At 38.8% G+C, this 25426-nt stretch overlaps 1 protein-coding gene across 8 annotated transcripts in view; it reads left to right on the top strand.

The window, feature by feature from the left end:
• Veph1 (ventricular zone expressed PH domain containing 1) overlaps positions 1-25426 on the top strand; it is a 297471-nt gene that overhangs the window by 245313 nt on the left and 26732 nt on the right. For all 8 annotated transcript variants that reach the window (XM_074073910.1, XM_074073906.1, XM_074073909.1 and 5 more), the window contains one exon: positions 15788-15905. In XM_074073910.1, the coding sequence (XP_073930011.1) occupies positions 15788-15905 (118 nt within the window). The remainder of the gene's footprint in view (positions 1-15787; positions 15906-25426) is intronic.

Genomic DNA, 25426 nt, shown 5'->3' on the forward strand with positions numbered 1-25426 from the left:
CTAGGGGTTTTTTGTTTTTCTTTTTAAATAAAGGTGCAAATGCTACTCATGAGGGTTCCACTCTCAAGACCTAGCATCTCCCAAGGGCTCCCCTCCAAACACCACCACTTTGGGGGTTAGAAATGAATTTCAGTTAATTGTACCCAGCTTGGTTTTGGTGGAACTGGAGTTCGAATTCAGGGCCCTTGCACTTGTTATGCAGGGGCTCTACCACTTGAACCATGCCTCCAGCCCAACCCTGCTTTTTTTTTAAAGAGATCATTCTGACTACTGTGTGGAGATTAGGTCAGAAAGGAGCTGCTGTGGTTTAATATGGATGGAGTATGCCCCCAAAGACTCATGTACTTGGAAGCTCAGTCCCCAGTGGGGCAATGATGGAAGGTGGTAGAACCTTTAAGAGGTAGGGCCTAGTGCAAAGTAATTAGGTCATGAAGCACCACTCTCAGAGGGATTAATGCTAGTCTTGAGGAGTGAGCTAGTTCTCATGAGACCAAATTGTTACAAAAATGCCAAGCCTGGCCCCTGGACCTCTCTGGTGTCCTGTCTCACCTTATGCGCTCTTCTGCATGCACTCCCACCACTGCGATGCCATCTGCCAGGAGGTCCTCACCGGAGCCAAGCAGATGTTGGTGCTGTGGCCTTGACATGTGAGAACTGTGACCTTAAATAAACCTTTTATCTTTATACTCAACCCTGGGCATTTTGGAATAGCAACAGAAAAAAGACTATTACAGGAACAAAAGTAGAATTAAGGAGCTCACCAAGGAGAGTGTTGCTAATCCAAGTGACAGAAGAGAGTGGCTTGAATGGGTGATCCTGGTGGAGGAAGAAGGATAAGACACATTTAATATAAATTTGGGGGTAAAAGTAGCATAACAAACTAATGGATGGGTGTGAAGGTGAGAAAAAGCAAGGAATCACAGCTGATGGAAAATTTCTGGCTTGGTGATATGACTTATTAAGATAGGTTAAACTGGGAGAAGGTTTGCTCAAGAGATGAGAAAGTGGGTGCCTGAGGGGAATGGACATCTTTCAGACATCTTATGTTTCAATTGTCTGCAGATGTCCTGGTGTAATTGTCTTGTGGCAAGAAAGAATTCAGATGTGAAATGATTCAGGCCAGAAATATAAATAAGAGCATCATTGGCATGGAAAAGATGAAAATCACGGGAAGATTAAAGCAATCTAGAAGGAAGGTACAAAGAGAGAAAGGCATAGCTCAGGGTCTAGTGCAGATAGTAGCCAAAGGACAAAATAAACTCAGAAAGGAGCTGGGGGTGTCTCTCAGTTGGCACAATACTCGCCTGGCATGCATGAAAGCCTGCGTTTACTCCCCAGTGTCAGATCATGGTTAAGTGTCCATCCAGTGGGGCACATTGGAAAGATCAGCTTTAATAGAGGGTAAGGGCAAGGCCCAAAAGAAGTAGATAGAAGAACAAGAAGGAAAGCAAGAGGAAGGAAACATAGCACATGTGGAGAGCTGTTCTAAGAAGTTGGTGCTGAGCTGTTTTGTAAGTGGAGAGACTGTGGAAATGGCTTCAGCCTGCAGAAACCATTGCTGGGATGATGAACAGAGAGGATGAAACTGACAGCAAATGAGAGAAGAGGTGTCTGCATTCACACCCAGATTAAGTAGTAGGCTGATGGTGTAAAGATGAGTGATTCTCTTTTTTTATGGCTTCTCAACTTTTTCAGTGAAATTAGAGGTGAGGTCATTGGCTGAAAGTGGGGTAGGGAAAGAAGAGGCAGAATGTTGGAGATTTGAGGGAAAAGGTCAGAAATGAATGTCTCGAAGGGAGGAACCATGAACTTCCTAGAGAAATACAGGGCTGTCGGGCAAAGGAATAGCCTCTACTTGAAGCGCTGAGATAGATTTGGCCATCTGCATCTCCTGGGTGGAGTTTATACAGTATTGGACCTGTGACTTTTGGGTTGAGTGGTAATGAAATGGTGAAATGTCTCAAGATAGGGAAGATGTGTGTTTGAGAAGATGGAGGTAAAGATGTGGACAAAAGAAAAACTTTAAAATACCAAAAAAAAGCAAAGATTGCAAAGTCAATCTGGGAAACAGATAAATGGTCTTTAGAGCCCAGGGGGAAAAGTTATTTTCTAAGTGAAGAACATGGTGGATTCATGCTGAATTTCTCTTCACAAGAACCCTCTCCTCCTCCCAGCCTCTCCAGATACTCGATGATTTTTCTTGCATCCATCTCACAGCTGGTCAAGGTTAAGGACAGACGATGTGGCACAGCAGATGAGGTTAACTGACCACGATGCGTTTACACTCATGATCCATGGATAAGTCTTGCAATGTTAGGTAGTACCGAGAAAGTTGTCGCTTAACTAACAAGATGTGTTTTTATCACAGTTTATATAGGGGGCCTCCTGCCCCCTTGCCATAGCCAAATAATAGTTCACCTGGGATTAATGCAATAATATAAGAGAAGTTTGCAAGTGAGGTGTCCTTGAGAGAAATAACCTGGCCCTTGGATACTTCTACAAGCATGGTTGTTATTGATGTCTTGGGACCACTGAGTCTGGAAGTCTAGCCAGATTCTAAGTTTTGCCTTCCTAAACACTGTCTCTGCCTTCATTTGGATTCATTCCTTTCCCTTAACAGCTTATCCTTCAAGGCCCCTCATTTAAACAATTCTGTACACATGACCCATTATATGAAGCAATTGCATATGCTTTGGATCTGACTGAAGTGGCCATCCTGTTCACCACTTAAAAATTGTTAGAGACTGGTCTGTTGTTTCATAAAACAGTCCTTGCTTTTGAATACCCTTACCTCCCTGGGATAACGAATATACACTGTACATACCTCTGAACCACTGTCCACATATCTGTGGTACATATGCTTTTTGAAAAATTTTAAATTGTCATCGCAGTGTTTTCTGGATTTAGCTGGAATCCTGGCTTATCACATGTATTATATTTCCTTCACATTTCACAGGCCAGACCGTCCTATAATGAAGCATGTCCATTTTACTACTGTCATGAACATTCCTTCACAGTCAGCCAGATGGTCTGCATCAGTCAAGGAAATTTTTTTTAAAGAAAAACCTTTAGAAAACAGTTAATGAAATAGCTCTATTCCTGAGGGAATGTAGGTATGCATTTGCTCTCAAATGTCTGTTCTACCCCAATAGTGAATTTAGGCTGTCTTCCTAAATAATCTGTGCTTGAGTAAAAGCTTTTTCCCCTTGCCTCTCATGATAGTGTGTGAATGCCAACAAACACTGGGCACAAAGCCGTGAGAATAAACAGCACCTCTTTTCTGAAGCACAACATGGTGCTAGAAACTCCAGATCTGGGCTTAAACCCTGCCTGTGCCACTTACCAACCTGCTTTTTTACCTAACCCCTATATGCCTCAGTTCTTTACCTGCAAAGCACAGAAAGCCACAACGCCCGCTTCACAGGGATGTTATGAAGTTTCAGACTGCAAAATCCTTGGAAGAGTGATAGGCACATAGTAAGAGCTCAATAATGGTATATGTTTTACTGCAAGTCCCCTCCATGACCTCTCAGTCATGTCCCTGCAACCTTTCATGCATATGTCAATCAAGCAGTCAACAAACTGCAGAATTTTTTCATCTTAATGTCTCTGGCCTACCATAATCCGTGGGGTCATGTCTTCCCATTCATGTCTGCATCCCACAGCACCTACCATGGTTGAAGGCCATGGTACTTGTAAATATTTTGTGACTGTACATTGTCAGTCATGACAAAAGTTTCACCTTTTGAAAATGCATCATATTTTCATAAATAACTCAAAAAATTTTATCTGGACTCACATAAATTATAAAAGGAGACTGTTCGAATATAAATTCCCCCATTAAAAGCTAGGTTTCTAAAAAATGATGAGACTTTCTTCTTATATTGTTGTACACTATGACAAATATATTCTGAAAACAGTTCCAAAAGAAACTTTTATAATGGTTTTGAGTGAAGGCTGTGCCACTAAAATGTGAATAGTCATTCAAATTGAACACTCACTTCAAAATATAAATTTTAGTTTTTATCTGAAAAACCATACCAATTTTCATATCTCAATGCTAGACATATCAGAAAAGAGACCAGTCAGTAGAATTATTTCCTTTTAATTTTAGAGACCTTAAAGTTACTTGTGGTTAGCAAACTTTTGATTTTAGGAACACATTACCCTCTTCCCTTAGAGACCTCAGGAATGTAGAGTGATCTCCATTTTGCTTGAATTCAGTAGACAAATGCTTCCTAGAATCTAGTTACTTTCAATACATTCTTGCATCATCATGTTTAATATAATTCTGGCTTCCTATGGAATACCAATCTGAAAGGATGGGAACTCATTTTTATAAAACCTCTCTGTTAAATGCCAGTTCTTGGGATCATTGGATACTTTATGCCAGGGTCTGGTAATTCCTTCTACCAGCAGATAACCCCCTTTGTAAGGACCCTAATTCTCCTCGATGTTTGTGAACCCCTTTCCCCCTGACCTGTCATCAGAGCTGAGGACAGCATTCCATCACCATCACTCTAACACTGGTTTCCCTGAGTAGTTTCCAGACTTTCAATGCTTGCAAGAGTTCCTGGGGCCTCTGGAGACCTTGCAAATGGTATTGATGGGATGAATTTGTGACACTGTATCTTTGACAAGTGATCCCGATAGTTCTGGGGCAGGAGGTCCCACAGCCAACTCTTACAAAACAGGACAAGGACAAAGGCAATTGGTACCCAATGGCTGGGCTTGAGTCCCTTCTCCACTATGCTCTGCAAGTTGGTTCACCTCAATTTCTTCATCTGCAAGCTAAAAATAAGACCACCTCCCTCACTGGGTTGTCAGGAAGGTAGGTGAGGTGATGCACCTAGTTCAACATCAAGAAGAGTACCCAACACAGAGCCAGGACTGCATAAATAGCAGCTATAAAACCATCACTTCATAAACTTCAAGGCTGCCTTTAAATCACCTGTTTAGGCTTCTCTTTTCTGGATTTAAATATCTTATGGTTCTACTCTGAAATTTTTTCCCCCATTTTTCTCCTTTTTAGTAAGAACTAAATGCTATGGTTTGTGTCTGATCAGAACCCAGGTCCCTCATTAGTGTCTTACGTGGGTGTCTAATTATTTCCTAAAGGGCACACCTCATTGCACCCTTTCATTCAGTACCTCATTAGAGTGCTGCATTGGCCCACCTTCTTATTTCCCTCCCTTCACCAATGTCCCTTTCTTCTGCACCCCCTTTCAGCCCTCACATCTTTTTATGCCCATTTCTTTATTCATAGTATTAAATCCTTCCTTTTATGCTTGTTGTTATTTCCTCCTTTCTACACAGCTCATTACACCCCTCCATCTGCGAGCTTCATTATGCCATCCCATTTTTACCTCATTACATCCTCATCGTGCATATTACCTCCTCCACTGGTGCACACACTGCATTCTTTCTCTCTGCTTCTTATCATAACCTGCCCTTTCCACCCTCCCCATTTAATGTTCTCATTTATAAATCACATTACACCCAGCCTTTATCCTCATCCATTTATGCATCTTATTACACCGTTACCCATGCATACTGCTATGTGCATTCTATTTGTACATCTCATTATAGCCCCATCAAGCATGCATATGTCACCACTTCCCTTTGAAATGTTCACGTTGCATTACATCCTTCTGTGTTTGCATCTCATTACATCCAGTGCTTCCAGGTTTGACAACAAGCTAACAAAAACAGACAGATAAGTATATTACTTGCTTTTAGAAAACTAAATATGTTTCTTGGGTGCTTAACATCAGTGTTTCTTAAACAAGTCATTTATCTCAGAAAAATTTGCATGTATTTATCTAGCTAAGAGACCAAAATCACTATATTTTAAATGCATAAAAAGGACTTCTTATCTTGCTGTTTACAAATCATCATTTTCACAACGTTTTATTATTTCCCTATAGTTTGCAAAGTAGTATACTTATACATGAATTGAATGTAGCATCAACTCCCTGAAGTTTAGGATTCGTGATCCTTTTGCAGTTTGAGAAGTATGTTGGAAGTCCTGAGAAACTAAGATTTTTCCCCAGAACTCGCTGAATGGCCATGGGAGGGAGGCTCAAACTCTGACCTTCTTGTTCCAAAACCTAAGCTCTTTTTACCACTTGGAGATATATATATATAGTATCACTTGTGTCATTTAATCTGCAACTTGGCTCTGAGATAGACCTTGGTGCCCACCTGGTTTGTTTTGTTTTCTAAAACAAAATAGAACACATTTGAAACACAGCATTTCATGACTATTTCTTTGTCTCCAAGGTTGAAGAGCTAGGTTAAAAGAAAGCTTTATCAGGGAGCCCTGTGACAAGGACAGGTGCAAATATCAGGAGAAAGAGGTGGCCTGTAGCGACTTTCACTGCCAATGCCACCCTCACACAGGCAAAACAAGGAGACCTCTCTGTGGGTGTCGTAAGGGGTGCCAAGGAAACCCTGCACATATGGCAGAACCTGTCTTCCTCACAGAGTCCAAACCCTCTCAGGCTCTTCTTTCACTGAACTGTTCTCTGCCTTGCTTTTACTTTTTATTAAATTATGAAATAGCTCATAAATTCAGAAAAGTATAGAAGTATGATCTTACTCCCAGCACAGATAGAAAAGATGTTTCTATTTCTTCCATATTTGTTTATTTGCTTCCATATTTGCTTTATTTGCTTCCATATTCCCTTTATAAAACAAACTGTTGCAAATACTCTCCTGAGGTTACTGTGTATTATTTCCATGACGTTTCTGTACTATTGCTTCAAAAGTTGACATATATATATGTTATCATGTTGCATGTATCTTTTGCAATGTGCCTTCTCCACTTAATGTTATGTTTTGAAGTGTATCTGTTTACACTTGTACAGCCAGTTCATTCATTTTAGCATACGTAACATATTCCATTGTGTAAATAGATCAGAGTTTATCTATTACTGCAGGATTGTCACCTTACTGATGGCATCTGTCTTGATTGCTAACATTTCACCAGTGCTTAACTCTTAGCTCTGTCTGTTGAATGACTAAATGGAGACATTTCAAAATCCAACATCATGGGAAGTGATGGCTTCTACGTCCATGGTAGAGTCAGTTTTATCCCCTTTCACTACTCCAAGTAGTAAACACATCAACAAATGAAAATTCTTAAAAAATAAAAGTACATCCTGGCCAAACATTGACATGCATTAGTGTATTTAAAATAATAGTGTCTAAAAGTAGTGATCTGAATCCCAAAACCTTGCTTGCTTCTCACCTGCAAAAGACAATAAAGATGGAGGAAAATACAATGCTTTCTGTAGCAGTGTGACTGATTTTTCCAGTGATTTAAGAAGCAATCAGTTAAATCCCTGAAGACTTTTAGAAGCATCTGATACTATCAGGCCAAATACATTGATGGTCCACAAAGGCCAATTTAGACATAAGAAAGAATCTTGGATGCGAATTCACCCATTGTGATGTGGAAAAAGAAGTCTTCATAATCTTCGTGCTGTGTTGGTAGAAATGTAAACTTGAGTCATTGTGGAAAGCCACTTGGCAGAGCCCAGTGATGATAAGGACACTCGTAATGTTAAATCTTTAGGATCGCATGCAAACAGGTTTCTGGAATAGAACAGGTTATTGTTGTCTTGCAGGCAAAAATAGCTTTTCCAGTTCCCTTTGGCTTTTGGTGTTAGTCCTAGGCAGCACGATGAGAAGTAGATGTTATCTTTCACATACCTGTTTGTACTAGACACAAGGAACCCCGAAAATATGAATCTGGGCATTTATGTAGGGGGAGAGACAGTTGTACCAGTTTACCTTCTGAAAAGAGGGGAGAAAAATCTTTGCTCCTTGGGAAGGCACCAGAGTTCTTTCTTTTACTCTTTGGAATGTAAATAAATTTTCTCCAGGGAAGAGATAAAACCGGAGTTCTCCAGCTTGAAAACCCAGGACAGGGACTTCTCCGCCATCCTGAGCCTCATCCTCACTTTGAAACATAAACACACAAATAAATCGCTCTAGATTTTCTCTCACTTTCTAGTCAGTCAAAAATTCACTTCTAGGGCTGGGGGAATGGCTCAAGTGGTAGCATACCTGCCCAGCAAGCAGAAGGCCCTGAGTTTAACCCCTAGTACTGCCAAAAATAAAAAGTCAAAAAAGAATGAAAATTCACTTCTAAAGTTTGTTCTTTTAGTCTAGGTTCCATGTTTCAGTAAATTTTCTCAGAAAGCCCTAAATGTGCAGAAATTCAAGTGTCTTCTCTGCAATCTAGCATGAATACTATCTGTGACCCAGCAATTTCACTCTAGTCATTGAAACATAACTTCAGAAGACGTGTTTTTGGGTGTTCATTGTCACGTGGTCCATGTGAGTGCAAAGGTGAAAGCCCCCTTGGTGCCTTTCACAGGGCAATGGTCAGAGGAGATGTGGGGTGGCAGGTACACAGTAGGAATCACTGCAGAGCATGGAGGCAGCACACTAGATATCAAGCAGCAACATGTGGAGTTATTGGGAGGAACCAACAAAATGAGGTCCACAGCACAATGTCATTTATAAAAACAAAAAAAATCATACTAAACACTGTTACATATTGTTCAAGAATACATATCTGAAAAGGTTAGATCAAAAAGAATTAACCTAGAAGGCAACACCCACGCACAGGAAATTAATGTGAGTCAATGCCCTGTATAGCTATCCTTATCTCAACCAGCAAAAACCCTTGTTCCTTCCTATTATTGCTTATACTCTCTCTACAACAAAATTAGAAATAAGGGCAAAATAGTTTCTGCTGGGTATTGGGGGGGGAGAGGGAGGAGGTGGGAGCGGCGGGGAGAGGGAGGAGGTGGGGGCAGGGGGGAGAAATGAACCAAGCCTTGTATGCACATACGAATAATAAAAGAAAAAAAAAGAATACATATCTGAGCAGCGTGCTGGTGACTCACACCTGTAATCCTAGCTATGTCGGAAGCTGAGATTGGGAGGATTGACATTCACAACCACCCTGGGCAAATAGTTTGTGAGACACCATCTCCAAAATAATCAGAGTAAGGAAACTGGACTGGAAGTGTGGCTCAAACTGTATGGCTCCGGCTTTGCAAGCATAGCCCTGAGTTCAAACCCCAGTCCCATTTAAAAAAAAAAAAAAGAATACATATCTGTTCCAAGATTTAATAAAGTCAATGAGTGAATACAGATGACCCTCAACTTACAAAGATTTGACTTAGAATTGTTTGATTTTATGATGGTGTAAAAGTATAAACACAAAGCCCAAAACAAGCACTGGCCAGGAAATAATAGGTAAAGAGAACACAGGAAGTACTTCCAGAGCAATGTCCTCCCTGAATGAAGGAAGTGTGGGGATTTTACATGGGGACCCAAGCCATGTTCACATAGGAAAGCACTCCAGGCAGGCACATTCCTGAGTAGGCTCAGTTTAAGGTCATAGTTCAAGAAGGAAAGACGGCAGACACATTTTTGGTATGCTTAGCTCAAGATCATGGAGCACATGTTTCAAAGTCTAACATGATAGACTGGAACACCTTTGGCATACTCAGCGTATGTCATAAAGATGGCGGGCTTCAGCTTTCTCCAGAAAGTTTTAGCTGAAACAAAAAGAAAGGATACTTTGAAGATGAGTTAATATAGGAGTTTCTGCCTGAAGGTGTCTGCCTGGCTTAGCAGCTAACAAAAGCAAGAAACTGTACTTTAACTTTTAAATTTAAAGAGCCTTCACTAGACACAGTAGTGTCTATGTCTACAACCACACAGTAAATTTTCAATACATACTCAACGTAGGCGAAGATCATTAATTAGAAAAAAGATCATGGCAACTCTGTTTTCCAGTATGAAGGAAGAGCATGTAAATGCTGGCCCTAATCCGAGCATTCTGATGATTACATTTTATGGTTGACACCACCATAAGAATACATTTTGCACAATGGTGGTTTTTGCCCTGGTAAATATATATTGCTGGTATTAATGAACTAAAATCTAAAATAAATTGGATTTGTAAAGCAATTTATCAAGCATTGATAAAACTTGTTATGTAGTACCACCCAAGTTTCCACCTTCATTTTCTTTTTGACCTATACTCTTCTATCAGCTTTCCCACAGACTGCTTTGTTTAAACTCTTGTGTAATCTGCCAACATTCTATAGTCAGATTATTTTTTCATGATCCTTAGGTCAATGTGAAATTTTGACTTTTTGAACCAAATCAAATATTCTATCATTTTGTTAGTTCTTACATGAAAATGTTCTCCAGAATGGATTCAAACATGAGTGTTTCTTCCAGTCACTGGGAGCCAAGCCCATAGTCACAATTGTCATGAATCGCTAAGAAGGAATTCAGTTCTTCCCAGCACACACGGTCTCAAAGGACAGCATGAACACTGAGCTATTACAATGATAGTGAGAAGTTTGCCACACTGGCCACAGTGTGTCATGCATTCTTAGAGTTCCCTTACTAATTTGGGGTGGGACCATGAGAGCCAATGAGACATGGTACCTGTGTGACATTCATGGTGAAGACAAGCACGTGGAGTTTCCCATGTCTGTGCTGGCTCCTGAACAGCTTCTGCTTAGTCTGTCTCTCCTGTGGCACACTTTCCCCACATATACAGCCTTCCACCAAATTTCAAACGAGGCCCAATGATTTTCACACCCCATCTCTTCCTTTATATTGCAGAGTTTGTAACAATAACATGTCTGTTTTTATAAAAATGAAAATTGTGCTCTTGTACCAGACTGCATATTTTGTCACATGAAGTCAGTATTGTAGAAAAGCATAAGCATATGCACATGGAAATTGACAAATTCCTCAAATGCCAACTGCTGGACACAGGTCAGCCATGCTCACATCTGTTCTCCAGAACACAGGAGTAATATTCCAGGCATTACACAAAAGAATAACTTGGGGAGCTTGTTTAAAATACAGGTGCCCAGGCTCAACCACAGACTTAGATGCTACGCTTCCAAGGATGAGACCTGAACCTAATTTTCTAACGCATTTCCCAGGGATTCCTGATGCTAAAACCAACCGAGAACTGATGATTTTGAAAAGCTGGGAGTCTTAAGAACAATCAACATACCATGTTGATGAATTCAGACAAATGTCCTTCAATTTCTAACTAAAAATATGTTTCTATTCTAAAATAACATAAAACATATTCTAAAAGTATACACAGGTTTTCATTCTAAAAACATATTAAATAAAATGAATTCCTGTGATACTCATAGAGATTTGGGCATATATTTAATTTTTATTTTATTTTATTTGCCATGCTGGGGATTGAACTGAGGGTCTTGATCATGCTAGGCAGACACTCTCCCATTGAACTATACTCTCAGTCCCCAAGATACAGAAATTTTTTTTTAAATAATTTTCTGAGCTAGCTGTGTGGCTCAAGTAGTAGTGTACCTGCTCATCAAGCATGAGGCCTTGAGTTCAAACCCTAGTACCATAAAAAAAAAAAAAAAGAAAATGAGAGGAGGAAACTTAAGAAGGACTCTGAAAACCTCAATGGTCATAGGTGAATAAACATGAAAATAGAAAACATAAATTCTACCACTGACATAAACTAGAAATAAGATCTAGGTGCTTTGATTAATAAAATTTTCTAATAATTCATTGAACATCTACCATGGACAAAGTGCTGTTCTAAGTATTTTCAGAAGCTACAAAATAACATGGAAGTTAATCTTCATGCTAAGAAGTTTCATCCAGTTAGGGGTCAAGAGTCACACTAGAAGAGGCTAAACAGCAACCACACCACACACAGATGAAAGCATACTCTAATTTCTCTCCATGAGGAATGCTGTAAATGAAATGAATTACCTTTTCACTTCCCTGGAATACAGAACCAAGTCTTCTTCATCTCTTTTTCCATAGTTTCTGAGCCAGATGCTAAATGTTAAGAATTGAATTCAATAGCAACATTTTTAAGAAGTTGAAAGACATCAAAAGATTAAATGATTGCATGAATAATATTCTCTAAAGTCTCTTTTGAAAGTTTATTCATTCAACATACAGCATTTCTTGTGAGACACTATATCTGAACAATGGAGAACAATATAAAGATGAATTGCTAATTTTGCTCCCTCAATAAGTCCGTTACCTACCCTGAATGACATATAGTTAGAATATGTGCAATAGAATTAACTATGAAGACATAAAGTCATTATTATTATGTGAAAATATTGGAGAATGTTAAATATTCTGTTTACAGTTCTTGAACATACTTGAATGATGTGGCTAGAGCTGATCCTGTTAGCCACAGGCACATAGAGGACTTGAGGCAAGCCTGTGTTTTCTTTTTGTCTACAAATAGCTTTAGGACAGAACTTAAGCGTGCCAGAATCCAAAGTTTTTCCAGATGTATGCTTTTGCTAATATCTGCAAACTGTTTCACAGTACCTCTCTCAGTATATAGACTACGCTATAAGATCCAGAGGCCACTACATACTTTTGCAAAATTCATTGTGTTGACTCATGCTGTTATCTGTCAGCAAAATAACGTTGTAAATATCCTCTCATCTTTCCATCCTGCCTGGTTTATTTGTCCCCTAAGAGGTTTTGCAAGAGACTTTTCATATGGTTTTCCAAGTTCCTACTCTCATTAATGCTTTTTTTTCTAAAATTGGAGAGAACCCCATCTAACCAACTGTTTTAAAAGATCATTTTCCTTCCTCCAGTGCCTTTTCAGCTTTCTGAGTTAAATGAAAAAATTCTCTTTTTTGTACATGCTAGGATTATTGTCTATCTTCTTTTCAAATTAACATAAATGATTTGAAATTCAATATTCAAGTTTTATTGAGGCTTGATTTAAAGTACACTTGTGAGAATGTGACTCTGCTAGCTAGAAGCATCATTTACATTGACAATTGCCCAAAAGACCAGGTTGTTGGCAGAAATTATTTATTTGTGATTGCAGAAGCTAAGGACTTGATTTCTTACTATTAGAAGAAGCCTCTCCCTATAGTTCATAATAACAGCAACTTGCTCTTTCAAGGCCAGTAGGAGAGACTCCCTTGTGCATCAATCTGCTACCGAGACAAGATGGATCTTGTATATGGATGGTGTGTGTCTAACGTTATGACACTGATATCCCTTCACATTTGCCATGTTTTTGGTTAGAAGCAAGTCACAGGGCCTTTACGTACTCAAAGGAAGGGGATTACACAAGTAGATGAATATCAGGAGATGAAAATTACTGGGACATCACCTGAGAGTCCATCTGCCACAATCCCATCAGAACTGAAATACTAACTTAGAGTTAGATATAAATTAGTCTTATCATTCTTCTAGAGTCTCATTGTCTCAAAAGGAAGTTTGTAATCTTCTAAATCAATTTCAGTTCTTAGCTTTAAAAAAAAATAAAAACAAGATCTTATCTTGAAGAAGAAGGAGGAGGAGGCAAAAGAAGGTCTTGGGCAAGACGTGGGGAAGCTATAAGACCCAGAAGAGTAAAGATAAGTAGGAGAGATAAATAATGACCAAAAGCATCTTTAAAAGGCCAAAAAGCCCAATATTTAGTATCAAAGGGAGTTGGTTTGTGCTTACTTATTCTGTGACTTCTTTTACTTTGATTTTCCACAGATATGTGAAATTACACGTGTTTCATCTATTTAAAGTTGGCTGTTAACTGCCAACTTCAATAATGCATAGAATCTTCTCCATTTGGTTGGCTTTGCTTAACACCTAAATCCTCTAAAGAGGTAAACTTGCTTCTGGCTTCAGAACTTGAACACTGGGCTGTAGCTTACCATCTGCCTTAAACTTTTAAGGAAGCTTTTTTGCCAAGACAAATGTGAATTATAGGCAACAACCTGGGGCATTTCTGGTCTCAGGACGGGAAAGCTAAAGGAACCCCTATGTGTTATTTTAAGTACTTTGTCTGCTAGAAGTGTTTGTGGTGAATGAAAAATTGATCTTTAATTGTGTGGGAAACATAGAAGTGACATGCATGCCAGTGGCCAAGCACAGACTTCAGAGACATAGCAGTTTTGAAACTGATATTTATGAACATCTGCTTCTTCTCCATAAATTTTAATATGGATTTCATCCTTTGAAACCTGCAAAACTCCCAGGTGCTTCTTCAGTCTTTATCTTGGGGAACATTCTTCTTGTTTTTTTTAAAAAGTCTCCTTTTTCCATTGAACACATCCTAAATCACTTGTGTTAAAATGACATTCCTATGTGTACAGTGCCTATTGGAATGTCTGTAATAAGCTATTAAATGTTAAGAATCCAAAGTGCTATATTTGCCATTTTGAACCTCTACAATGTCCTACCCAGAACACAAGCCATAAATGCAGAAAGTATTTCTACTCCCAGCCTGTCCTTTTCATTATTCCACACAACAGGTACTTCTTGGTGCTGAGGTTAACAGCAGCCAACACAACAAACACCCTGTCCTGATTGTGTGTATGTTCCAATCTGTGTGAATGTCGTCTAAAAAGAATTCCCCTTAAACTTTCATGTAGCTCATTAGAAGAAAGACTTTTCAGTGAGCCTGCAAACCAATGATGTTATTCCTTTCCTGATGCCAGACTATACCCTGGGAACAGAGCTGTGAACAAAGTAGATACGTTCCTGCCACCAGGAACTTAGAGGCCAGTATACTTCTCACCATATCAGGAAATGTAGAAGTGCACTCTGAACCTTTGGCACTCTGAAGTGGGGGTGGCCACTTAGCCATTCTCTTTTTAGATCCATTAGAAGCAGTACAAGGGCTAGCAGAGTGGCTCAAGTGGTAGAGCACCTGCCTATCAAGCATGAGGCCCTGAGTTCAAAACCCAATACCTCCTAAAAAAAAAAAACAGTGAAGAAGTTGTACAAAAATTGCCTCCATCACTCAGCTCTTGGGAATACTAAGAATTATTACTCTAGGTAGAGAAGATAAGAGTGTGGGAGCCAAAGGTGAGGGGAAAAGATCACAGTTCAACATAAGACAAAGAGGAAGTAAGTGAAAGAACCATGTCAGAGACAAGCACGAATATGAAGTCTCCCTTAGGAAGAGCAGCCTTTTAAGAGTGCAGCCCTGGCCACCCTGTAACAAAGGATTCAAGTGATTTACATAATAAGAAAGACTCAGGAGGACAGTGGAGCTATTTAACTTGGTTAGGGTAATAGTGTCCATCCATTTACAGGCTAATGGAAACTCTCTCCTCTGCCTTTTAAACAGGAGCACATTGGCGGGGTGCCAGGCCACCGAAAAATGGGCAGTCTTCTTGGTGTGTCAAATTCTACTCAACTGCTCAAAATCAAGAGTTTTATTATGGAATAGAATGCAAAATTTGCATATACATTTAAGATAAAGCTGGAAGCAGGAGCTAAGGAACTAAAGCTATCCACATTTTTTCCATCAGCTTTTGCAAAATCAGCCTTATAAAATTAATATTTTGATATGAAAAATTGGTTCTCAATTTTATATAAAATGTAAATAAAAGGCAAAATGTCCAGCACCATTCCCTTTCTTAGATGTCCCTCTTTTTAGAAATTCTGGAGCTGCTGCTAGATGCAAGAAAATTCTAGGCCACTTCAGGTTCTGACACCTCTCCCCAAAACTGCACTCCCAACACCCAGCCCCTCTGCATTTAAGCTTAAGCTTACTGCCATGGAAGAGTTTGAGCTGACTGCTGCTTTCCAAGGCTGGCCAAGAGAAGTTGTTTTCAATGTTCCTTCTTGATTCTTAGCACCGAGATTGAGCATTGATCACTCTGATTCCACATCCCCTTTTTCTAGTGTCAGCATGCTATGCAGCAGGCAGATCAGATTATGTTCTTTTTGCCTTATGTTCCTGAAACAGGATCTGGACCAGGTACAGCTCCACCTGGAAGAAGTGAGGTTCTTCGATGTGTTTGGCTTCAGTGAAACAGCAGGAGCATGGCAATGCTTCATGTGCAACAACCCTGAAAAGGCAACTGGTGAGAGACCCCACTTACTGCTAAGAACCATTTGTGCCTGTTAGATTTACAAGGACCGAGGAACCCCGCTGTTCCAGTTGGCCTTCCTCTGGGGTTAATATCCAAAGTTGTAATGATACAGCATAGTACCTGATCTCTGCTTCATGCTGAGAAAGGCATCTCCCCAGTGGCCTTGAGAAAATGGCAAGATGTTGGAAGGGAAAGAGAGAGAGCCAGAAATGAGTGAGAGAAATGACCCTTACCTGCATGTGTGAACAAGCACACAGCCCATATTATCTCACAGTTGTCCCTGACAGTGTGACTTAAAGTTGAACCTTGTAAAAAGTGAACATTTAAAGAGTAAGAAATTATTTGAAGAATAACCAGTTTCTAGTTATTCACTCTTCCTCTTCTTTTGGGCAAATTCCTGCTACCCAAGGAATTTGGTCTACTGACCTTGCCTAATTACAATAAAGTGAGCCAAGCCCTATGCTAAATGTGTCAGTTATCTCATTTAATCAATACTTAAAATAATCTATAAGGTAAATAGAGATTATTGTATATGAATCTGTTATACTGATAGTGAAACAGAGACACAGAGAGGTTGGTAACTTCCCAGGGTTGGAACCCAGGATTTGCACCCAGTCTGACTCCAGAGCCTATGCTCTTAGACATTTCGCCATTTTGTCTCCTGGTTGCACTTGTCTCAATCTGGCCAGTGGAAATAGAATGACAATAAGCCTATGGCCAAAAAAGTTATGCTGTTTTGGGAAATGGAATATTTCATGAGTAATTTGCTCGCTGAGAAGAGTGTTGTCAATGCCGACACTACTCAGGAACTGTGGTGTAGACAGGGAGGGGTGCTTAAGTCCTATGAACACTAAGCCACTGTGCAGAAGAGTATCTTCTAGAAAGCCACGGATTGTGCCACCTGCACTCAGTGCTTTAATTTGGGGATTTTGTGCCTCTTAAAGATTCCCCTTTGTGGCAAGTCCATCTTCTTGTTATCTTGCCAAGATGCTGAGGCTGAATAGAAAAAGTGTGTTTGTTTGGCCAGATGGAGATGTGAGGGACTCACAGAGAGATACCAATTAAAATGCATTACCCCATGGAAAAGGTATGGGTGGAAAAAGCTAGCAGCTAAGGATGCCAGCCTTTGTGAGGCACAGATTGTTGGCTAATTACAGAGTCTGGATTGAGCTGATGCCAGAGTGAACGCCCCAATTTTTAAAAAGTTAATTCAAGCAAATAAGGAATTGAGGAACTGAATGTCTCCATTATAGTTAGACATTATTTCACATATGAAAAAGAGCATAAAAGAAACTTTATTTGAGAGCATGGTGAATTGAAGTACTTATCTTAGGTGGCTCTGAGAGGCCTCTGAAAAGTTCACTCCAGGTAAGCTGAGCCTTTAGTTCAATAAACATCTACTCATATCTGGCCAAGAAAGGCCTCAGCAAAAGGACTGAAAGTTAAAAACACACAGTGTTCGTTTAATGTATGTTTTCTCAAATTCACTTCCATGCACTTGAAAAGAACATTTTGCGTATTCACTCTTCTTATTTGTGTTTCTCATAGTTAAATATAGACTGAGAACACATAGCAATAAAAACTCAAACAAGGCCAGATACTTTATAGCAGAACATATTGCATCAAAATGTTTGGCCCTAAAGACTTCATTGTGTTTGGATTTCTTTGCTCATTTCCTCTGGCTACATGAAAGGGGATTTAAGTCTGAGAAAAACCCTTTCATAAATTGTCATTTTCACCAAAACTCTTGATTCCCTTAAGAGTTTATATATGTTGTTGATTTCACCTTTTTATTTTATGCAAATTACATATTTAATCTAAGCGAAAGGTCTAACATAATACTATTGCCAATGTATCAGTCAGGGTGATAGTACTTGCATTCACGTTCTGCTTAAATTCTAAATTTAAAGGTGATCAAGACATCACAATGAGTATTTTGTTGTTGGTCCTTCACAGTCAGCCTAGTACTTCCAGCCCATTTTTCATTTATGCCAGGCATGCTTGTCATATTGGTTAGGCATGGCCCTTGGGATACAAATATGAATAAGCCATGGTGTCCCTGCTCTGAAAGGGATTCATAATCCAAATAGTGCTAGAAGGCATATTTGAGAAAACCTTGCATACTGCTTTGTATGTTTATAGCATGCAAATAAATATTTGTTGAGTGAATAAATGAATGTATAATATTTAGAAATGACAAAGCTAAATATTCCTTGAATATTAAAATGTGTGTTTCAAGACTGTGATTATCAAATTTGCATGTTCTCACTCATTTGTGGAACCTAGACCCAAAATGATGATGATGATGATGATGACAATAATAATAATAATGATGGGATATGAGTATAAAATGGGGACAGTCATGTGGGATCAGCAAACAGGGGAGGGGAAATCAAGAGATACTAAGATGAGGGGTGAAGAGGATTGAAGTATACACTACACACAGACACACACATGCACACACACTATGCACACACACACAAAGACAGCATGATGAAAGTCACCAAAGACTGTTTGAAAATGTGGGAGGAGAGAGAAGGAATGAGAATATAATAGAGAGGGTAAATTTGCTCAATGTACACTGTACATATGTGTGTGGAATTATCACAATGAAACTTCTTTGTATTATTAATGTATGCTCACTCAAAAATGAGATAAAAATTTTTAAAAGACTGAGATTATGTGTTAACCATACCAAATGTAGCACTATCCCACATCCAGTGTATGGTGCACCTAGCAAGTAGAGACTGGTGCTGTTTCCTCCCTTGGAGAAGACACCAAATGTAAACCCCAGGTGAGCTTCCCAGCCTGTCTTAGCATCTGACTATCCTGTATCCAACTGTGTCCTTTGTACCACTCTGGGTTTCATCAGTGCCTCAATTGGGCCAGATGCCCTGTCAGCCTTTAAAGAAGTAGGATTGGACTCTAAACAAAAGCCTGGATAAGTTGGATTTTTTTTTTCTCACATATTTAGTCTCCCAATATCTGAAAAATGTTGGCCAGCATTTCCATAAATGAGAAACAAACCATGAGGTGGGTAGTCATCAGAAAATATAACCAGAAAGATAAAATATTTACAATGTATAGACTAAGCCACAGGAGTCCTTCAGAAATTGACAGCACAACAGCCAGCTTCCATGGTTCATTTTGCAGACATTCTTCTCTTCCTTACCTTTCTACCACCAACACACAGAGCTTAAGCTCACTGAAGTTTAATATCCAGTGATCAATAAAATGTTTTCATCCAAGTAAGTGCAGATAAAGTCAGAGGAAACTTTATGAATAGCATAAAAACATTGAAATTATTTTTATTTATCATTCTACTACATGCTAAAACTTACATGCATTTTTCTTATTTTCTTGCTACTATAGAGTCTGTTTTACAGATAACAAAGCCAAAACACAGAAAGATTAATTTTTCTGAGGATACACAGCTACCCAATGGTAGCACCAGGATTTTAATCCAGACAGGCATATTCCAAAACCTAAAATTTCAATCTCTAGTGCAAAGCCAAGTTAAGGACATGGAATATTGGAAATTCCAAGAACAATTATTCCATAATGGTATAATAGGTTATAAAGACCCAAAGGAAGTCTAATTTTTCAGAATTGATCTATCTCCCTGCTGAATTATCCTACAAGAACAGGAATTGTGATATGGTGATAAGTGGGAAATTGTTATATGTGGCAGATTATTACAATAGAAGCTACTTCCAGCCCAACTGCTGATTCAATTTTGTAAAGTACAGAGTAGATAATTAGAAAATCACAGGAATGACTCAGCAGTCCTTGGAGACCTGCCCGTTGGTGTTGCTTGCAGAGACTGTTACTCCACAAAAATGAGAGACTAGAGATTGAGCAAGTAGATCTAGTAGAACACAACTTATTTCTGGAAAACCATGCAAATTCTCTTATCAGCCCCCTGTGCGTGGAACTGCACAGTTCATGTTACGGTAAGAACTAGTCAGCCGGACCGTCCTGGGACACATCTGGCTTTCTATTTAGTCACATTTTTCTTAGGAGGAAGGACTAGGTCATGACTTTCACTCTTGTTTCTCAAGACACGTGGGAGGCCTTTGTTCTTACATGCCGCAAAAAAATAGCTGAGAAGTTTTCTGCATTCGTGTTTTTTAGCACACATGTCCCCCCTCCTTAAATCTGAGCCATCCCTGGTGTGATCCCTCTCTAAGCCCCTAGATAGTTAAAATTTGAATGTGTCAGTAGAAGGTCGCCTTGTGTTCCTAAAGAAAGCGGAAGAATTCTAATAATACAACCCTCTGTCATTATGATTCCTCTACAGAACTGATTTTGAATATTTGTACAATGAGAGCACACCATTTTTTATATCACATAGGCAAGCATAGATGGTTTCAGAATGAAATAGGTATAAATAAGACTTTTGTAAGGACATTTTCTTCAGACACTGGAGACCACTGGGAACCACAGATGTGCCTCTCTTTTGATAGATACCATTTTGTGAGCTAGATGACTTTCTGTTCCAAATGCCAACAAGAAAATGGGCTAAGTGGGCTCTGAGAACACAGCCACAAAGAGCTTCATGAGTCCCCTATTATAAAGCTTTTCCATTCAATTTCAGTGTCAATCTTCATAAAACTTTACAAATAGTCAAAGAAAACCCAATTTGGATTTATGCAGTGGCCAGGCTTGTCTTGTGATATCGTTCTACTAACATGCATGTTAAAGCACTGTGTCATTTGCTAAGTGCTGTGTGATAAAAAAAAATGCAATACTTGTAGAAACTGAACATTTTCACATTGTTATACTATTAGAAATGACCGAGTGTGTGTCGGTTACATAGAACTGAACCCCAGCTTTTGTTCAAAGATACCTTGAGGCTGAGGTTATGGGCTGAAGGGGGAGAGTGGTTGCCTAACAAGCTTGAGGCCCTAAGTTCAAACATCAGTACCTCAAAAAAAAAAAAAAGATACCTTGACTTATCAATGACAAAACAAATACGTACTTATTAACTCAGATCACTTAACATACTGTTTTCCTTTCCCCCTTTCATCTGTGTCTTTCTGATCTATGCTTCTGAATCATGAGCCTTCCTCTTTCTGTTGAACCTCTCCATATTGATTCTCTCTCTCTCTCTCTCTCTCTCTCTCTCTCTCTCTCTCTCTCTCTCTCTCCCTCTCTCTCTTAACCAGCTTGGATAACATAGTGAGGACCAAACTCAAAAAAATTAAATTAAATTAAAAACTAAACTGAAACCTTTAAATAGCATTTTTGGAAAAATAAGCTTTTTTTAAATAAGAAAAGTTGCTGTGTACAAGGTTTCAAAGTGTTTTGGAAACCCAATTTAGTATTACACTAAAATGTTTCAGTATACACATATACACAGAGCCCATAGTAAACTTGTTAATAAATTGTAAACTTTGATGGGATACAAACTAAGAGCAGTTACCAAACATCCTTCAGGGATGAACTTCCATTTTTCATCCAGTGTCAGCTACCTATTCCATCTGCCTTTCCATGTTGGTCAGTAGCTTTATCTTGATACAGGATAAAAGTGTCTGATAGGACCTATACTTGCAGCAAAACACCCTATGACTATCCACAAACAAATCACTACACACAGAAATGTGTCCTTCAGAAAATGCATCCCTGATGCAATTGATTTGACATGTAGCTAGATGAAGAGGGGAGGAAGGGAATTCCAGTAGAAGAAAATGTACATGCAAAAGAGTTATGGCAAGAAAAGAGTGGTGAATGTTGGAAACGGAATAATTTCTTCTTGGCAAAGCAGCTAATGGGAAGGGTGTAGGACAAGATGAAACTGCAGAGACTGGGAGAAGTGATTCCATGTGAGACTGGTGAGGGTGTGTTATAGAGGTTGGTCTTTGAGAGCTATGGGAAGCTTTGTAAGATTTTGTGCAGGAGATGGCACCATCAGATTTGTACTTTGAAGAGATTATTCTGACTTCCTTGAAAAAAACCACTTGGTATTTTATTTACTTATTTATTTTTATAAGAAAATGTATAGGGTTGGAGGCATATTGGAAGGATCCAAAGTAGTTCAATGAGGAAGCTGTTGCCATCACTTTAGGTAAGTGGTGATGACAACTTAAATGAGAGCTTTGGAAAAAGGTGGACAGACTTGAGGGCAATTATGCAGGTAAAATCCTCAATGTTGGGTTGATAGATGGAATGGAGGTGACAAAGAGGACAGTGGAATTCTATCTTGCACAACCAATTGAGTTATGTGTTTCCTGAGCTAGGGAATGTTGCAAGAAGAGTTTGAAGTACCTTAGAAGTAGTCAAGTAAGTGGTGGGAGGTAAAAATCTAGAGTTCAGATAAAGGCCTGGATTGCATATGTACACATGGAAGTCGTCTCATACAGTGGTTACTGGAACTGCTGAGCCAACAGACTGGCTGAAGAGTGTTCAGCGAAGGGAAGAGAGGTACTCCAGCAATGAGTAGCTGGGTATAGGAAACTGGGCCTGGAAAGGAGGCTGAGCAGAAGTATTTAGAGAGCAGGAGAGGAACAGAAGTGTGTGGCACAGAAATTGAAGGAAGAAAATGTTTTAAGGAGGAGATGGTCAACAGAATTGAATGCTAAGAAGTCAGTAACATGAGGACTGAAATATGTGCAATGATGGATGACCTGCAGGATGCTAATGACCCTAGAGAGTGGTAATGGGATTAGAGGCCAGATTATGGGGGGTTGAGATTATGGTCAGAGAGACAGAATTCCCTTGGCTTTAAAGAAGAGAAATAAGGTGGTAAGGTGAAGGAGAGGGAGAAGTTCAGACACCTGAGTGTGTTTAAAAGCCAGTGGGAGAGAGAAATTGAATAGTGAAGAGAAAAAGCATGATCTATACTGTAAATTTCTGAGAAAGTAGGAAAGAGGCAAATTATGACCGCCCTATTGAGATATTTGATGACTTCACTTTCTGTGGCTGCCAAAAACCATCCATATGTCTTCTCAATAGATGAGTCTGTGACTGAAAACCAAGTTTTGTTCCTAATGTATTTATATGAGTAAATTAAAAAATTGAGTAATTTCTTCTAAAGTTAGGAAGGAGACAAGGATGTCCACTACCCCCCCCTTACTCAATATAATGACAAAATTACAGAATTCTTAGAAAAAATAAGGAAAGAGGAAGAAGTAAAAAGGATACAAGTAGGAAAATAAGTCAAAATTATTCCTATCTGCAGATGATATGATCCTATATTTAAAGGACCCTAAAGATTCCACCAAAATATTTTTAGAGCTGATAGACATTTTCAGCAAAGTAGAAGAATACAAAAATCTACATGCAAAAATAAGTAACTTTTCTACATACCAATAATGAATATGCTGAGACAGAAATTAGGAAAACAATCCCATTCACAATAGCCTCTAAAAAACTAAACACCTAGAAATAAACCTAATTAAGGTGGTGAAAGAGCTCTACAATGAAAACTAAAACATTGAAGAAAAATTGTAAAAGACTCTAACATATGGAAAGATTTTCCACATTCATGGATCCACAGAACCAATATTGTGAAAACGGTTGCACAGCCAAAGCAATCTACAGATTCAACGCAACTTCCATCAAAATTCCATGTAATTGTTCATAAGAGTAGAAAAATCAATCCTAAAATTCATTTAGAAGCACAAAAGATCCTGAACAAAAAAGTACAATGCTGGAGGTGTCACAATACCTGACTTAAAATTATGCTAGAGTGAAATAATATAAAAAACAGCATGATCCTGGCACAAAAACAGATATGTCAATGGAATAGGATAGAATAGAAGATGCAGAAGTGAGCTCACAAAGCTCAAGCCATCTGACTTTTGACAAAGGCACCAAAAACTCCTAAACTGGCAAAAAGACAGCCTCCTCAACAAATGGAACTGCATATTTACATGAAGACTACTAAAACTAGATCTCTCTCTCTCTCTCTTTCTCTCTCTCTTACCCTATAAAAAAATCAATTCCAAATGGATCAAAGATGTTAATATAAGACCAGAAATTTTGAAACTACTAGGGGACAACCCTGGAAGGTATAAGCCTAGGAAATGCTTTTCTGAGTAGAATCCTAGTAGCTCAGAAAATAAAAACAAGAATTGAAAAATGGGGACATTTCCTGCATGAGGAGCAGGAAATGTTTTTCCCTTCCTTTCCATTTCTCTCCACTTTCATTCTGTTATACTAAATTCCTTTCCTAATAAACTTTACTATTACTTTTGCTACAAAAAAACTGAAAAATGGAATTGCATCAAATTAAAAAACTTTGCAAGCAAAAGAAACAGTTACCAGAATCAAAAGAAAATCTACAGAATGGGAGAGAAATCTTTGCTTGTTATTCATTGAATAATGGACTAATGTCCTCAATATATAAAGAGCTCCAAAAATTAAACACCAAAAGATAAATAATGAAATTAATAAATGGACAAATGAATTTAAAAAGGACATATGATTGATAAATACATAAAAAAAATGTTCGACATCCTCAGCCATAAAGGAAATGCAAATCAAAACATAGTTGAGATTCCATCTTACCCCAATCAGAATGGCAGTCAGCAAGAAAAAAAATTCTGATGAAGATGCAGAGGAATAGGGACACTGTTGGTTAGAATGTTAATTACAGCCACTATGGAAATCAGTATGGACGTTCCTTAAAACACTAGAGATAGAAATAGCATATGATCCTGCTGTACCACTCCTGAGCATACACACAAAGAAATGCAAGTCAACATACAGTTGAGAGACCTGCACACTCAAGTTTATATTGGCACTATTCAAATAGCCAAAATATGGACTTCGGTGTCCACCAATTGATGAATGGATAAAGAAAGTGTGGAGCTTATATACAATGGAGCATTAATTCAGCTATAAAGAAGAATGAAATTATGACATTTGTAGGAAAGTGGATGGAGCTAGAAATCATTATGTTAAGTGAAATAAACCAGACCGAGAACGACACCTATCACAGGTTCCTTCTCATATGAAGAATCCTAGTTAAATTCACCCCCTCCATCATTCTCCCTAACCCCCTCTCCCGATTCTTCGAATAGTTTTAACAGGGTTCTTTTTTCCATTTTCATACACGAGTGCGTAATATTTCTGCCATATTCACTGTCCTCACCTGTTCCTTACATGCTTCCCACGGGTACCAAGCCCCAGGGAGGACCTGTCTTACCTTCCTGTCTTTTGTTTTTAAAAAATTCTTTTTCGTTTGTTTAAGAAATCTATATAGGGAGTTTCATTTTGACATTTTTCTGTATTTATGTATTATACTACAAATGGGTTCCTTCTCTCTATTTTTCTGCTTTCTATCTTAGTCCCCTTCTTATGGTTTCAACAGGTTTAAAAATTCTGTATTCATTCTTGTATAGAACATAAATCAACCATATTCACCTTCTTTATTTCCTTCCTTTACCTTCCCACTCCCCTTAGTGCCTTGCCCTTAGTATGACCTGTTTTTCATTCTTATCCCTTATTGTTTAGGTGTCTGTTCATTTTTCCCTGGGATTTTTGCCTTGGTATTGTGCTGAAGTCCA

The sequence above is a fragment of the Castor canadensis genome, chromosome 5 (genome assembly GCF_047511655.1).
Source record: "Castor canadensis chromosome 5, mCasCan1.hap1v2, whole genome shotgun sequence".
NCBI classification, from domain to species: domain Eukaryota; kingdom Metazoa; phylum Chordata; class Mammalia; order Rodentia; family Castoridae; genus Castor; species Castor canadensis.